The 18193-nt window shown below is 35.5% G+C and overlaps 1 protein-coding gene across 1 annotated transcript; it reads right to left on the minus strand.

The window, feature by feature from the left end:
- On the minus strand, positions 1–12556 carry LOC124821501 (long chain acyl-CoA synthetase 9, chloroplastic). Its single transcript, XM_047293387.2, has 11 exons — positions 11878–12556; positions 10885–10965; positions 9862–10125; positions 9269–9400; positions 8966–9139; positions 8375–8604; positions 5690–5807; positions 4613–4744; positions 4264–4398; positions 3536–3742; positions 1–436 (listed from the first exon to the last, which is right to left on the minus strand). Exons 1-11 carry the CDS (start codon positions 12322–12324, stop codon positions 269–271), a joined length of 2088 nt encoding a protein of 695 aa, XP_047149343.2. The 5' UTR covers positions 12325–12556; the 3' UTR covers positions 1–268.
- Positions 12557–18193: the final 5637 nt, after the last annotated feature.

The following is an 18193-nucleotide window of genomic DNA, read 5'->3' on the forward strand; positions in this document are numbered from 1 at the left end:
TGGCAAACAAACATAATATACTGAGTAACTCTATAATTGGAAAATTGATACAACAATAACGTCTGATAAAAGTTCATTTTACAGTGTTACTACTTCAGTAAATTAAATTATTCAACGTATTGGCCTTCTGCACGTAATAAGCCTCACTTTGCATGATAAACTTCAAATGGAAAAAACAAAATGATTAACAAAAAAATACAAAACCCTTCTCACCTCAACCTGCCCTATGCAAATGGGAAATGCTGGTAAAAAGATTAGTGTCCTTAGCCTATGAAGCATACAACTTTGTAAGTTCCTCATTAAAAGTCTTTTTTATTGCCTCCCTCTTGAGTTTGAGAGCAGCAGTAACAAGGCCAGACTCAGGGGTCCATGGATCAGAAAGCAATTTAATTTTTGAAGGAATCTCAAATTTCTCCAGATGAGCCTTCTTTCCCTCCTGCCAATAGTTTCATTAAGAGAACTTCTATTCTTAATATTTTTCACAATATTATATACAATTACGTGAGATAAAAAAAAGGAAGAGAGAAATGAGAAATAAGATGCGCTATTTGATAGAAAGGGATTGAAAATTTGAGGTTTAAGAAAATGTTAAAGGAATATTTTAACTCGTTCACAGACTAAGATAACAAAGGAGGAACACATGGAATGTTGATTCAAAGAATGTATGTATGCATACTAGAAAAAGAGCAAACCTTTTCTTTTAATTGTGAAATTTGGGACTCACACCAAACATAACTAATAACAGGGAACTAAGTGGGATATCTTTGGTGTAACGTATGTTACAAGATATAAAATCAAGAACTAATATCAAGTTAGAAATGAACTTTACAACCTAATATAAGCCCCTTTGTCTCCTAGGGACTTTTTATAACATGCAAATTTTATACAAGTAAACATCACCAAATCTGTATAAATATATAAAAAGGATGAAACACCAGCTACATAAATCTACACGGCATGTCTTTTTAACCACATAAGCAAAATCTTATAACTTTGCCTTCCTTGGCTTTTAGGTTACTTTTATCTTGGATAATCGGCTTGTAAAGGGAGGTTTACATCCACTTATATACTTTAAACTGACTTTATCACTAGTCAATATGAGACTTTCAATACACCTCCCTCACGCCGAGATATATACATTTTGTGTGTGGGATTAGACATCAATGGATGGTTCGGTAGTGGCTCAATAGCGGGTGAAATGATATGTCCAAAAAACATAAATCTCATTACGATAGACTCTAACTTATAGCTCTGATACCATGTTAAGAAATGAACTTTAAAACTAACTCAATCCCAAAAAATCGGCTTGTAAGGTGAAAGTCAATATGAGACTTTCAATACACCTCCCTCACGCTGAGATATATACATCTTGTGTGTGGGATTAAACATCAATGGATGGTCCGATAGTGGCTCGATAGCAAGTGGAATGATATGTCCAAAAAAAACATAAATCTCATTAGGATAGGCTCTAACTTATGGCTCTGATACCATATTAAAAAATGAACTTTAAGACTAACTCAATCTCAAAAAATCGGCTTGTAAGATGAAGTTTGCACCCATATATATACTCTAAATTAGTCTTATTTCTAGTTGACGACGTAAGACTTCCAACAATAATTATTGGTTGTTTTCTTTAACCATGCAGAAATTAGAAAATGCCATCTCAATTTGATCATTCTTATTGTCATGATAAAACGCCAAATCAATGACTTGGTTTAAATAGTATAAGTCAAGGATAGAGGACAGCACAATAAAATGTAAATGTCATGGTCACAATAAACACACAATTATGACCCTTTTGTAAAAGGAGGATCACTATTTTCCAGATGATAAAAGCTTTTCAAGACATTGAACAAGATGTATCATATTCATATTCAAAAGTGGCCCTACTCTATTTATAATAAAAGAAATATAGGCTAAACCCAAAATACAAATAAGGACTAATAACAAACAAACTAAAGATAAAAGATAAAGATAAGATAAAGATAATATATCTAACACTCCCTCTCAAGTTGATGCATACAAATCGTATGTACCAAGCTTGTTACCAATTTAATCAATAAAAAATTAGTGAAAATATTTGCTTTTGCACTCAAGTGACACCAAATTGTTAATGATTTGCGAAGACGACATAAAAGATGAAATATCAACCCAAAAGACCTCCTTGAGCAACAAATATGGGAGGTTGCTCCATATAAATTTCTTTTTGCAAATTGTCGTTGAAGAATGCATTATTGACATCCAATTGATAAAGAGTGCAAACAGAGGTTAACAAACAACTAATAACAGCTGTGGAGAATAATATTAAACCGCGGTGGACAACCGCGAAACTTCGACAAAGAAGATTACCATCAATAGCAGACAACAACAAACTGTAGGGACTAAATTGTCATTAGTAATTGATAGGGGCCTGCAATGGTGGACAACAACAAACTACAAGTACTAGATTGCCATCAGTAACGGATGGTGGCCTGGAGTGGTTGACAACGATAGACTGCAGGGACTAGATTGGACCACATAGAAACAGTGAAGGTAGAAGATCTGACTCTTCAAAAGAATGGTCTTCTTTATTCATCAAAGCACCTAGAAACAGACTCTCCCAGTGGTGAACATTGGTGGACAAGGCAACAAATAGTGGACAACAATGAAAAAGACTCTAGTAGAGAACTGAAATTAGGAGAGTAGGACTGAGGTACTCAGACATAGGTTTTGAAAGATAAAATTCTTAGGACTACTAGTCGAGACAATCAAAATCGTGTTATCATTAGTCAAATCTAGAACTTCGACTATGGCAACAGAGGGTGTCGGTGACACTGACAGCGGCGGTAGACGACAGTGCTGCTGGTTGCAACAGTAGACAGCACCGCCGACAGCGGTAGGTGTCGTGACAGAGGCGACAATTTGTTTTTTCTCAAAAGAATCTTAGGCTCTAGATACCATGTTGAATATAGTGAAAAAACTATGTATGAAATTAATCTCCCTCTTGTTGAATATATACATATTTATAATAGAAGAAATATGGACTAAGTCTAAAATACAAATAAGGGATAATAACAAACTAATTAAAAATAAAAGATAAAGATAATATATCTAATACTTCTCCTCAGGCTGGTATATACAAATCGTATGTACCAAGCTTGTTGCTAATATAATCAATAAAGACATAGTGAAAATATATGCTTCTACACTCAAGTGACACCAAATTGTTAACGAATATGACATAGAAAATAAAATATCAACCCAAAAGAGAGCATGTGAAATCCAAGTTGCAACTTTTAACCATTCCAGGTTTTTCGTGTACAAAATATGGTGTTACATGATTTGTTTTCTAAATTTGCATATGTGGTTGTTTGAATACAAGACAAACCCGAGATAAATTAGGACGTAACTCTAAAGTTAATTACAAAATTTGCTTTCGTTAACTTTTAAGTCTATAATGTATTATTGATTTAGACAAGTGTACTTCCTAGAATATGACATTAATTCCTAATCATTACCAATAGATTGTTAAGAGAATTTAGGAAAGTGGGCATACCTTTACAAGTGATGCATGCACCTCCTTCACAGTTTCTTCTTTTGCACACAGATCTAAAAAATTGACATATGAAATTCCTTGTTGTGAAGCCCATTCCTCCAATGTGAACTGAGAACCCACCACAAGTGCCACACAGTAACTGTGGAAAGGGTCAGCATGGACCATAATATTGTCCACAAAGGGACTAACAATAAGAGCTGCCTCAACCTGCATTTAATAAGTTGGTCATGTAGGAAAATGTTTTAGAATGGTGCATGGTGCATGCTACAAAGTTGTTGAAAAATATGCCTAAATACCTACAACATGAAGATGGGAATTTTAATTTCTCAGAAAGGAGTAATATTTTATCAAGTTATTTTAAGCATAGGATACACTTAGAATTTGAATTTCCCGTTACACTTTTAACTCCAGTATAGTGCCAGTAACACATTCTCTAACAAACCTTTTACTATTGGCTAAATTTTCTTAAAACTACAAATTTTAATGATTCTTACTTTCACAGTAATGGATTCCGATCTTGATCCTGCAGTTTTTTAAAAGTTTTAACCAACACTGGAATGAATGTTAAAAAGAGCATGTTTGAGAGTTTATTGCTAACACTAACAACTCTAAAAATTGCTAACACTAATAACACTAAAAAGAGAGCTTAGCAATAAAAGTATTAGTGGTCCTTTCAATAACACAACTTTTCCTTAAAAAAACAAAAAAGAAGTATTATCCATATATACCTTTCCCAAGGAGACATATTCTCCATGCTGCAGTTTAACAATGTCCTTTTTACGGTCAATGATTTCAAGGCATCCATCTGGATGAAATCTGCCAATGTCACCAGTGTAAAACCACCTCATGCCTCTTTCATCAACCTTCACAACAAGTACAAATTAATCTCTTCCTCCCCCCACATAAAAAAAGTGTAACAAAATACAGACAGACATTGGACAGAAAAAATGTGTAAGATGAAATCTTTCAAATTGACTAAACAGAACTTTTATGGCAATAGTGGAAAATCGGAAGTGATACATTATCCCAGTTTTTTCTCCCCAAAGAAAAATAACAGAAAAGACCATCGATACAAACCTTGTACGATTCATTCGTTTTTTCTTCATTTTTGAAATACCCTAGAGTGACATTTGGACCACCAATTACAATTTCTCCACGGGGCATTGGTGAGTCATTTGTTAAATATCCACCTTCAGGCCAGTTGATTAGCTGTGGTAAGAAAAGCAAATGTTCATTAGAAATACTCTTTCACGGATACCAGAAAGAAAAGTAAACTGCTATGATTAGATATCTAGAGTAGAAAATACATAATGATGACTCAATCTTGAGGCCCCTTTACATTGCACCATTATACAAGGAAGATCATAGATTTTATCTATTTCTATAAAATTTTACGAGCTACAAATCACCAATGACAACAAGATTGAAGAAAAAAGGGAAATAGTTGACATTCAATACATCCACTTTAGAGTTGTGAGAAGGCCTCCACAAAGTCGTAAAGTACATAGGTCACACTTGGAAACATTCAAACAGTACTTAAAAACATTTATGGATAGATTTGAAAATATTTTCTATTTTGATATATACATATAAAGTACAAACCTCAGATAGGTTAACTTTTTTGAGTGAGTAAAACCTAGGACCTCATGCATATACATCTCAAATCTCCTACCACGGGGTCAACTCTAGTAGTTCAAATAGGATACAATAACACCAGAAACATCTTTCAAAAAACTTAAGAAAAGGTACATGCTCACAAGTTACTTAAGACTAGAGCACTAGTTAAAAATGGTAGAAAATCAATGACAACCATGGTTATAAACAAGACCTTTTGTGAAAAGAAAATGGTAAAATGAGTATAGAAAGAGAACAAGCTTCCTATTCTAGTAATTTCTCCACTTGCTAAGAAATTTTACATAACGTGACTTAACAAGATTTACTCAAGATAGGTAACCCATGCATATATACACGACCGTGTTGAATGATCACCATCAAGAATTGTTATCCGAGTATGATTGTAAGGTTTTGTATTACTTCTCCTTATTAATGTAGCAAGGTCCATGCTATGACATTACTCCCCTCCCCATAAGCAAAAATAAAAAAAAATGTGCCATTCAAGTTGCATGAAGATAAATTGATCTAATCTATAATTACCTTAATAAATGAGCATGGAAGAGGTGGTCCAACACGACCAACAGAAGTGTCATCAACATCAGAGAATGTCCCACCAGCACAAGTCTCTGTAAGACCATATCCTTGACCGATTGGAGCACTGAATATGACCATACATATATGAAAAAATATAATAATGGAAATGCAAAAAGGCAAAAAAGCACTGGAGTAGAAACTAGTAACATTTCCTTTTGTGGAACACTCAAAAGTGAATGAAGTAATTTATCCTTTAGAAGGTCATTCCACACATAACACATACATCGAATTTTAAAAGGAAAAATGCTGGCCCACAAAAGATTCAATTTTTCTTTGTTTACGGCAACTATCAAGGTCAATTACAACTTCCAGAAGTTACGTTTGAAATTTTCATCACAAGCCTCCCTATCTAGATTACATACTCTTTCATAATATTCTGACTTGTGTTGGTTCAGATTGTTTTGGGAGAAAATATAAAACATTCGTTTCTCTAAAATAAGAAGTGAGAAATCATTACAAGGTTGATAGAACAGTATCCTAATATTTATTAAGTCTGATCCTCAAGTTGGTCCTCTAGGCTTAAAGTTCTAATGGTCAACCAGTATAGTAAAATAAATGGTCAAAACTTATCACAAGTTTCACCACACCACCTAAAACATGAACAATAATTGTTGGGTATCCAAGTGTGAGTCCAAGTCCCACATTTGATAGAATTGAGAAAGTAGGACAGTATATAAAGATAAAAGACCCATTAACCCATTGCCTTAAGGTTTTGGGTAAAGAGTGGTGTCGATCCCTTGTATAGTTGGCTCAGATGTTATTGGTGTTTGTGCAACCCACATGGAACTTCCTCCTCGATAGACCCAACAGTGGTATCAGAGCCAACAGTGGTATCAGAGCCGATGGTTTGTCTTGATGACCGGCTCGGACGAGTATAAGCAAGCTCCGTTAAGATACGGCCCTTGGAAAGGGCTACTCGCGGTTGTGGTTAGTTGGGAATGCTTCCGCTGGAGGGGGAGTCTACCTATGTGGAAGAGACTCACCCTTGAGGGGGAGATGTTGGGTATCCAAATGAGTCCAAGTCTCACATTGGATAGAATTGAGAAAGTAGAGCAGTATATAAAGATGAAAGACCCATTACCTTAAGGTTTTAGATAAAGAGTGGTGTCGATCCCTTGTATAGTTGGCTCAGATGTTATTGGTGTTTGTGTAACCCACGGGTAACCTCCTCCTCGATAGACCCAACAATAATATCTCTTCAAAGTTAAAGATAAGCTAATATTTGACATGTCTATGCATGATGCAATTTAATACAATGGTTATGTTTTGGAGAATATTTCTTTCTCTTTTGATTAGCTTGTAAAATAGGGTTTTTTTCAATCGACACTTATTTTATATGGATTTCAACTTTGGAAAGATTGGCTAGATTTGAGTTGATTTGTCTTTCATGTATAGCACGAATGGTGAGAACCAGAAAAAGAAGTCTTCAATTAAAGAAGAAATTGGAGAACAAGATCTCAAGAAGACAAATTAAAGAATATAAAAATGTAATAAATTTAGAAGAAAGTATCCCACATGAAAAACGTAGCTTGAAAATAGGCCTAGGTTAGAATAGCTTGTTTGGTTTTTAGAATAAGTCTAACCTAGGGTAGAATAAAAAAACCCTGAGTGTATATGTTAGGAGCAATCCCAAACACTCCTTAAAGGCTTGTAGTGCAATAAAAGAGCACATCCTCTTCATTTAAAATCACACCTTTTTATAATAGAATACACTTTAACTTGAAAACTTGAGAGTGAAGTTCTTTTGTGAGAAGAATGAGCTTGGTTGAGTTTTCCCAAGATCCTCTCTTCTTGTCTTCTTGGACTCTTCAAGAAGAGTCTCAAGAGACCCTCAAGGATCTTAGCCACCCTACCCGTAGACCCTAGGGTGTGTACACCTCTAATAAGAAAATTCTTGAAAAAGAAAATGAATTTTATTATTTTCTTTCATGTCTATTACATTCACCTTATCTCTATTTGTAACAATCTAATCTTCTAAAAAAGGGAAATAAGAAAACAATATACTGAAAAATAAACTAGAAGATCCTACAGATATTTTCTCTAATGAGGAAGATTCTATAGATATTTTCTCTAATTAGGAAGGTTTTCCTCTAATTACAACATAAATACTCCATCCTTCCTCACTCCTTTTCCATTTCCACTTGCACTATCATTGATTGTCTTATTCATTCCATTTCTTGCATCTAATTGTGTAATCTTGTTGAGATTCCACCCTTCTACCTTTTCCACATCCTTTAGCCATCAAGATACACCCCAAAAGCATAAACACCATTTGCCATATACACCATCCACCAACACTCACCAATACCCCATACCTAGACTATTTGGCCATTCCTTTCTGCAACAAAACCCTATAAAAAAGATGGCCAAAAAGATCCAATCATCTTCCAAGACTTTCTTGGAAGCTTGTTTCTCTTTTGTGTCTTGGGTTCTTGGGGACTTCTAGTGGACTTTCCTGGTCAGGAGCCTTGAGAGGACCTCATCATCAATGAGCTTTTGTGTTTTTGATGTTCTTGGTTTCTCTCAGGAAAATGTCTTACCCTCTACACTTTTTCACTCATTTTTATTCCAAAATAAAATTAATTTTTATTTATTTCAAAGATAATGCATACATGTAATGACAAGACTGACCCGAGACAAATGTTGATGAACTTCTGGGTATCACCAGAAAGGGGAGCACCACCAGATAGTATAAAACGGATTCGGCCGCCCAGAATAGCTCGGACCTTTTTGAACACAAGAAAATCCCAAAGAGCCTTTTCCAAACCCCAAGCTCCAAGCCAACTACCATTAACTGCTTGCATCCTCCGGGCATAGGCTAAATAAAACAATTTCTTTGGCAATCCTCCTGTTGCATTTACCTGCATTGACAAGCTTTTAAGTCCTCAATCTCACCCAACTAGACCATGTTTGGATAAACTTTTCTATAAATAGCTTTAAGAGATAAAACTAAGATAAAATGCATTGAACTTCTCAAGCTAAAATTAACTCATACAGTTTAGTTTCTCGAGAAGCTATATAAAAACTAGAACTTTTATATATGTAAAGTGTATCAGTTGATTTTGGCTAATGCAAAAAGCTCAATTCATTTTACCTTCTTTTGTATTCTTCTATATGAGCAAGAAAAGTTCATCCAAACAATGCAACTAGCTTTCTAACATACATGTACCCTTGACGTGTTCAATGTAGGAGTGCAATCACACAAGTCACAAATCAAAGTACCTTCTTGAACACTCCATCACGAACACGATCAAGAATTGCTGGTACAGCTGCCATTAGAGTTGGACTCAGTGCAGTAGCATCCCCCTTTGTTCCTTTCTTAATCTTGTTTGATGTGTCAGTAAGGGTCAAAGGAGATCCATATCCTATAGGAACTCCAACAGCTGCCATCAAATTCTAACTTGTATGCAAGTTTGTTAAAACATGAAATAAAGGAGAACAGAAGAAATTAATATGGAAATAAAATCAATGCCCTTAAAAAAGAAATATTCATAGAATGTATTCAAGAACACTGTATTCACATACCTCAGCTGCTAATTCTAAGATATGAGCCATCGGCAAGTATGCAAGATATATATCCTTGGTCCCAATATCGGGAACAATGGTCATGACAGCAGAGAGTGTAGCTAAGACATTGCCATGTGTCATCATCACACCCTGTGCAAAAGAAAGATTAAAGAAATAGCAAAATAACATTAAGGTTAAACTACTTGTTTGAGCCTAGTTGTTTCCATTTTAAGTTTTAGTCCTTGTACAAGAAAACTGAAAAGTTTAGACCACGCCTAGTTTTTTTGTGAGAGCAGATCATTTATGTGGCGGTTTCACTGTCAGAAATTGTTTTCTAATGCTAGTAAAAAGGACCAAAACTAACTTTTTGTTCGTGCACAGGAACTAAAACTTTAGTTTTCTTGAGCAGAGGCTAAAACTTAAAACGAGGGAAACTATAAGAGCAAGTGAATAACTTAACCCAGTATAAATAAGAGAATAAAAAGGGAACAAAAAGAAGCCAAGAAAACATATTTTAGACAGTCTAAAACACTGTGTAGAGCAGTCAATCAAGTAAAAGGATACAAGAAATTGAAATTGGGAGAGCTACACATCTCAAAGATGCTTCTGACCTTGGGTAATCCCGTACTTCCACTTGTATACATTATAACTGCAACATCTGCTGAAAGTGGTAAATCAGCTTCAACAGGGTTTTCTCTGCCAAGTCTCTCAACCTCAGAGAACGAAGTGATTGTCCAGTTATATGCAATAGAAGAGGCATCAGATGGGATATCATCATCCATGCAAATCACACGTTTCACTGTGTCAAGTTGTCCACTTATATTTACTAGTGTTTTCATTTCTTTTCGCCCACAAATTACTGTTGTAACCTCTGTCTGGAAAAGGTTTTTGAAAGTGAGTTCGTACCAAAACAAAGAGCACACAAACTTAAACAAGGCAAACACAAACATTTCAGCAAACCATATTAAGTTCTAGAAAGTAAAAAACAACTGTGAGAACAAGCCCTGGCTATATAAACAACTTTACGAGACAGATTCAATTTTCCGAAGCTCAATAAACTAAAAATGCTAGAACTTATTGGTTGAGGAAATGTGTGATGTTCAAGTTTGCTCACCAAAAAATTGTGGACAATAACATAGTTTATTTCTTTAGAAAACCTACAAACTAACTACAGCCTTGTGTTAGTTGCTTATATAATGCCACCTCATGATGTAGCCAAAATTTGTTTGGTGCACTGAATTGAAGAGGATTTAGAAATTGCAAGAAGCATTTTATACATTGACATTTGCTGTGAAATAGAATTGTGTTCATGACATTCTAGTACTCTACCAGATAGCCAGTCATTGATTGCTACTGTGCATTTCCTAGCAAAGTTATTAGTTAACATACATCAAAAGAGGCTGGCCATATTGCTTTAGAAATTTAATCACACCTCTTTCCTTTTTTTTCTCATATGTCATATACGTGACAAGTGCTAAAAAATTGATCCATCGTATATATACAATCAAACGTGGCAAACTCGTATTATCCAAGGGTAAGATCCACTGGATTGTGATGAGGGTATACAGCAATTAGCAGAACATCCCAGGCATAGATGTGTGAGAAATAAGAGACAAAAGAGGAGTAACAAAAACCTCATTCAATGAATATGATAAAGCTTCCTCTCCCAATGATGCATACATAGTAACTACTGTCACATTTCGCCTGAAACAACCCTGAAGAAGCAAAAAGAGGGAAAGAAAAACCATGTCAAGTTATTTCCCCCTTATTATAGGGAAGAGTTATCGGTACATATTATCCTTCCTATGCAAAGAAGTTGTTTTCACATTGCAGTTCATGACAATTGATATCAAAGTGCAACTTTACCCATGGACCAAGTGTAACCTTCTTTAAATGTCACGAAGGTGTAGTTTCTTTCTATCTTGCAAAACTTTAAAGACAGATTTTATATTTCTTAAGTAAGTTTTTCCAATCAAATTTCCCACTTGATAAATAAAAGAATGGCGATGACTCTAATGTGCAAAAAAACAATTCCAGCATTACCATAGAAGTGTGACCAGTTCGTGTGTAGTGAATGAAATAAGTAAAAATTAAATAATTGCCACCAACATTTCATCGAGTAGAAAATAAATAAATAAAAATTCACAAACATGAGGTGTTAGAATCAAAATGAAAGTGTGTTCAAGTCAATAAATTTCTGCAGATATAAAATGTCAAGCGTAAACCTATATTTTTATAATTACGTAAATCTAATCTTACTCATTTTTACACAAAACATCCTATCTTACTTAATTACTTAATAAATTTAAATATTTTCCAGAAAACTGCCTCAGATACATTTTATTTTCCATACTTTTCAATTTCGTGAACTTAATCCCATAACTTTTTGCAAAAAATTCATTTTTCTACCATCTTAATAATAGAATTTTAATTTATCCTTGAATTTAATATTTCACAAAAATCTTGATGTAACATGACACCATTGTCATAACATTTATAAGACCGACACTTTAGTATGTTATCATCACATTAATATTTCTTATCAAACAAAAGATGTTAAATAAAAGTGTACACTTAAATTCGTAGAAAAAGCAAATCCAAAAAAGAGTTTAACCAGACAGCAGAACCTGAAGAGCCATAAACCACTCTTGGCGCGTGTCAGCGAAGATGGCGGCGCGTTCCTCCCTGGCATGTCCGAGGAAGGCTAACCCGGAAGCGAAGCTCGAAACGACATCGAAGACCGTATCGTAGGAGAGCCAGCCGTAGTCTCCCAAGTGAAGCTTCTCGAACGACCTGCCGTCGGGGCTGCTCTCCACTTCCCTCGCCAGCACCACGCGCGTGCCAAGGAGGAGCCTCTCCGCATGCGTTTTGCACGCCTCTTCGAAGAGCTCTGCGAGCGTGGCAACGCCTTCCCACGCGCTCTGGACCGGTGACTCAAACCGGCTGTTTCGGACAACCAGACCGGCCTCGCCGCCGGTTTGGACCGGAACGCCGCGTCTTTTGGGAGGATTCTTGTTGCGTACGAGAAGCGTGACGAGGAGAGGGAGTATGACTCCAAAAATGTAGGGACTCATGGTGTGCGTGTGTGTGTGTGTGTGTGAGAGAGAGAGAGAGAGGCTTAAATTAAGTAAACGGAAGAGAAGAGAGAGAGAGAGAAGAGAGTGTAGCTTTGGGGAGAACGATGCAGTGAACGTCGTTGGAGTTTCAGTAGGGAACGAGTTCCCCAACTTGATTTGGCACAAGTGCTTTCAGATTTGTTTTGTCGTCAACTTTTCTTTTCTGTTCGTTGGTTTTCCTTGGATTAGGTTGCCAACGTGGAAACAGATGCCTACCCGCAAAAGCGGAGAATAATGGAAAGGAAATTATTATTCCACCAAATTACACTACTAAAGTCTCCAAAAATTCTTTCCTTCTTTTTTTTAATTTAATTTTTATAACATTTTTTAAAGACATATTACAGCTGTCGAATAATGACGGTAATCACGGTAATTTTTTTACACAAATTGTTTTTACGCTTCTTACGTAATTTCACTCTATATATATATATATATATATATATATATATATATATATATATATATATATTGATTTTAGTGAGGAAAAAGTAATTAATTTGAAATAAATTAAAAATAAGAAAATTAATTGCACGTTAGAAACTGAAAATATCGGTTTTTGCACCAAACTAGGCATATTTGCCTATAATATTACCAAAATGGGCAAATTCAACCAAATTTACGAAAATGGGGAAGTCGTGGGGGGCCCAAACGACTTCAAATGAAGAAGTCGTGCCCCCCCTGCACGACTTCACACTGTTCATAGCAACAGTGTTGAAGTTGTGCACCCAAAAAACGACTTCAAGACCTTGTAATCGATTACAATGTAATGGTAATCGATTACAGAGTGTTGAAATCATGACCACCCTGCACGACTTCAAATTTGTATGCCACCAAAAGCATTGGTAATCGATTACAAAACATGTGTAATCGATTACCAGGTTGTTTTGGTGCAAGGCAGAAGAGGACGCTCGTCCAGCCAGGCAGAGAGAACGCTCGTCCAGAAAGCTAAGAGAACGTTCGTCCATCTAGCTAAGAGGACGCTCGTCGAGATGCGCTCAGTGGACGCTCGACAGGAGAATTGGACGCTCGTCCATTTTCAGTGAACGCTCGTCCACATACAGATCGTCCGCGCCCGGGCGCGATTTTTCCAGAAAGTTTCACGCAAGAGTGCTTCTTCCAACATAACCCACCTGGTAATCGATTACCAAAATGGCGTCATCGATTACCAGTACGTTTTCTGCCTTCACATTTCCAGTCTTGCAGGGGTCAAGATTTCAACATTGTGTAATCGATTACCAAAAAATGGTAATCGATTACAGGACCCAAAAGTCGTTTTTGGGGTGCACGACTTCAACACTGTTGCTATGAACAGTGTGAAGTCGTGCAGGGGGGCACGACTTCTTCATTTGAAGTCGTTTGGACCCCCCACGACTTCACTTTTAGTCAATTTTTGCCTACTTTGGTAATAAATACCACACTTTTGCCTACTTTGGTAACAAAGCCGAAAATATCAGTCAAATTAATTTTTTTTAGAAAAAACTTAAGTTACAATTATTTAAAATGAAAAAAGGTTTGATGTTAAATTTGTATATATAGTCAAAAATCAATTTAATATATAAAATTGTTAATATAATTGTAACGTGAGAATTCAAAATATGAAATATTCATTACAATTTAAAAAACTTTAAAGGAATAATGTAAGTCATTCAATTTGGTAGTTAAAGTGCATTTTGTTCACACCCTAGCAGTAAATAGCTATTCAGTTAGGATGGTAAAAACGAATCTACGTCCTTCGTTTAAACTCGATTCAATAATTGTTTGTCAAAAATGACTCAGATTATATTAACTTGCCAAATGAAAATGGATTAAATTTACAATCTAGTCTAACTCCTTAAGTTATCATTTAGATTGTTTCAAATACTGGTCGAGTTGTTTTAGACATTGACTGAGTTGTATCAGACTTTGGTCGAATTTTGGTCGAATTGTCGGACTGTGTTAATATGAACTGTCACGGCATTGGTTCAATTTTCTTTTTATGATGTCAAGCTGCTAGCACGACTAACCCATGAGGTTGGCCTGCTAGGTTGTCGGGCTTGGCGGGTTGGTTCAGGCTCCAAAATTGAAAACGTTGTCCCAGCCTACCTTTTTTGACCAAGCTAGCAGGCTTACCCGTCGAGCTTGGCCCTTTTCGCCATTCCTATCAGTGATGGTTTGTAGAGGAGAAGACTTCACATGTGGAGCATTGGTCGTGCATCTTGTAGAGTACTCGTTCATGATTGTATGTTCGAGGTAGTTGGATTTGCACACGTGGTTAGAGGGTTGTTGATTAGAAGGAGGTTAGTTGCTTAAGGAATATGTATGACTTCTTCTTTGGGGTTTCATATTCCTTAGGGTTGCTTACAAGATCAAGATAACAGAAAATCATCTTTCTCTAAATTCTTCTTCATAAGATGTGTGAACACAAAAACGTACATTTGCTTAGGTCCTTAATAATGTGTGTAATATTCATTTGTCCCAATTACTTACTCCTTGCATGGCGTATTTTTGTTAACAAAAGGGATAAACCTCATCCACATTTACCTTTAATATGTTATTACTTAATTATGACTTATCTTGCTACTTACATGGATATGTGAGCATCTCATTCCATAGTATAGTGTTGGTCGAGATGTTTTGAACCCTCTGATTTATGTGGACATGTAAGTTGAGGTGTCTTCCTCCTCGACCTATTAGTATAATTATATTCACTATTATCAGCTATACGTAGGATATCATTAAAAAAACTAAAGAAAAAAAAATTAGAACAAAAATTAGAAATTGAAAAACTATTATGATGACACTTGTATATTCTACTAACTTTTTTTATATAGAATTAAGAGAAAATAAATAATGTAATTAAAGTATTTTTATAAAACATTGTCAGAACCCTTAAAAACCCTGAGTTAGTGGAAGCCAGGTGTAGGTGCAAGGGTTCTGAAATTCAGAAAGTGGAAGACAGGTGTGGGATGCAAAGTGGACGATCGATTTTGACGATAGTTTATAAGTTAAGTTTGCAAAATTCGTGCCATTTTTCTGCATGCACCATTCTCTTCCAAATATTCTGAGTTCTTCATTTCTCCTACTTCTCTCTACAATCTTCTTCTTCTTCTCTCTAAGAATTCTCATCTTTTTCTTCTTCCAATCTTTAATCAGACCACGTTTGAGTCTTCCTGGTGTCAGGAGCTTTCTTTTGCACCGATCAAGTTGCTGGTTTGAGCTGGTAAGTTCATTCCTCTCTTAGAACTGTTGTTTTCTGGTACATGCAAACCAAGTTTTTGGTTTCATGAGTTATCATTTCATTCTGAACACACTTTTGGTCTTTTGATTGGTTTAGTTTCATAAATCTTGATCCGTAGGATTCTAAGATTTCTGGTGGTGAGCTATTATATTCAAACTATGAGCTTTCGGCTAAGTTTAAGAGGTAAGGGAAGCTTATATAATTTGATTATGATTCTTGTTCTAAATGGTTGTATGTTTGTCTGATCATTTGATGAATATGGAGTATGGGTGTTACTGCATGTTTGTTTGAATGAGGGGATAATTTATAAATGATGTGAACTGGGTTGAGATAGTGTTTGATCTTTAGTCTGCAACATTTTGCGTAATTCTGTGTTTGTCACCGAGAGTCATTATTGACCGTTCGGTTTTTCATTTGGGTATTTGGTTTGAACTAGATTCTTCTTCTGTAGAGAATTTCAGTTAATGACCGATCGGTGTTTCTCTTAGTACTCTGGTAAATAAGCGTTTGGTCTAAGTATAGTTTTCTCTTTGTAAATTAGCTTAGTTAAGGTATTCTATAATATCTAAAATTGTAGATATTATAATTATCCTTTATTAAAAATAAGTGTTACATAATGGTATTAGATATATCTATACTCCTTCATTCTTGGTATAAACTAAGTAGTGCTCGGTCTTAAATCCGGCGCTCGGTCTCAGCGATGCTCGGTTTTAATCCAAGCGCTCGGTCTCATCATAATACTCAATTATATTTTTTGGAATAAAAGTGTTCGACCCTCGTTTGTAGTGTTCGGTTTAAACTCTTAGGTCTCAGATAAAAACTTTCATAATCTTTTGTTAGGTTTAATTATATGTATTCTATAGTATTCCATACATTCCTTGAGTTCTGTTAGTAAAGACCTTTCGGTCAAAATGGTTGAGTATCTAGGAAACATTCCTTATTATTATAAGTGTTAGGCTTCTGATGAGTCTTGTCTCGTATGGGTCGTTCGGTCTTGTTCCGTGGATTAGTGAAAGACCGCTCGGTCTTACACTAAGTGTTCGGTTATGATAATCTAAACAATATTCTCTTGTGTCGGTCTTACTTCTAAGATTTAGGTTATCTCCTTAAACTCTATTTTAAGATGGGATCTGGTTTTATTGGTTTGGTTTGACTGTATTGATAATGAAGTATGATGACTTTAAAGTATGATGTGATTTAAATGGTATGGATATGAAAGAGTATTCATGGGAGGAATATCTCAAGATTTGTTATGGAATAATAAAGTATGAATGTTGTCATGCTAAGGTGGCGTTTATCCTGATATTCTATGATTACTCATTCTCAAGTAGAGAGGAGTAAATCTTGTGTGAGAATGGCAGGAGGTCCTAGTCCATAAGGTTAAGATGTGCGATGTAAGAACAGACTAACCTCGGGTTGCGGCGGTTGAGGGCATCCCAGCTACTACATGACCCGGGTGCACAAACGTTGTAGCTACACAGAATTCATACAGTCCGGATAGTCAGAGTCAAATGGTTGGTCATTCCATGCAATGATGAATAATTATGGTTGGAAATGTATGATTGGTTGTTGAATAATTGACTATGGAATTATATCAGATTTATGAGAAATATATGTCTTACTGAATTAATTAAATTACATAAGCTTACCCTATTTCTTATCTTGTATGTTTTGTTCATTCTGTTGTTATTCCTGTTGGAATGATCATCCTGTGGATGTGAGCAGAAGGGGAAGAGTGCTTGTTGGAAGAAGCCTTGGAAGAAGTGGAGGTTAAGGCTGAACCTTAAGACCGTTCGGCAATTAGAGATTTTCTTTCTATATAACTGTTCAATTAAGATTGTTTTATTGGAACTGTTCGGTCCAGTATTTAGCTTTGTAAAATTTTAAATTCTGTAGTATTTTGTAAGGTCATTCGGCCATAAACATATCCTTCCTTTCTGAACTAATCTGTAATATTGTTAATATGTGAGTATTCTATGATATGGTTTTATACTATATTTTTGGGATGTTACAAACATAGTTAATATAAAAACATTTCGAATTAAATTAGATGTGATCATGGATTAACATTTTTCAAATTAATATTCATTTTGTTAATTAGATTAAATTGGATGTGAGATCAACATAATCAACTTTAACATAGGATCAACTCAAATATAAACTCAACTTCATTTGGCCAAATCCGTCTTGATCCCACTGGAATTCGACTTAGACTTAGACTCAATCAAACTTAGCTTAATATTGGACCAACCTAACCTAATTCCTATTAGAGTTAGCCTGACTCATGCCTACCATGGCTTAACTAAACATAGGATTAGACCCACTTAGCTCGATGTGGCATGGGTTCAACCTAACTTAGCTTGACATGACACCAACCTGATGTTAAGACAAGATTTTCTAGAGAGACTAGATTGTCTAGCCACTCGAGTTTTAAGTTTAACATACAACACTTAACGAAAATATTGTTTAGTGAACTGTAACGTCTAAGAGAAGTGCATGAACGTACTATACTTTTGTCTTTTTTGTTTTTTCTCTCTTTATTTGTGCAGATAATGACAACACCAAACTTTACTCAAAAGCACTACACACATATCAGAAAGACATTGAGAA

This window comes from Vigna umbellata, chromosome 1 (genome assembly GCF_029865625.1).
Source record: "Vigna umbellata cultivar VRB3 chromosome 1, Vumbellata_1.0, whole genome shotgun sequence".
NCBI classification, from domain to species: Eukaryota; Viridiplantae; Streptophyta; class Magnoliopsida; order Fabales; family Fabaceae; genus Vigna; species Vigna umbellata.

Bases quoted from the DNA above. Each gene is read 5' to 3' on its own strand.
- LOC124821501 (XM_047293387.2), bottom strand. From the start codon at position 12,324: ATGAGTCCCTACATTTTTGGAGTCATACTCCCTCTCCTCGTCACGCTT. The intron at 8,605-8,965 runs GTACTTTGATTT...TTGTCAATGCAG, and splicing joins GTGATGGAGTGTTCAAGAAG to GTAAATGCAACAGGAGGATT. The intron at 4,399-4,612 runs GTTTGTATCGAT...CTTGTTGTGAAG, and splicing joins AAACGAATGAATCGTACAAG to GTTGATGAAAGAGGCATGAG.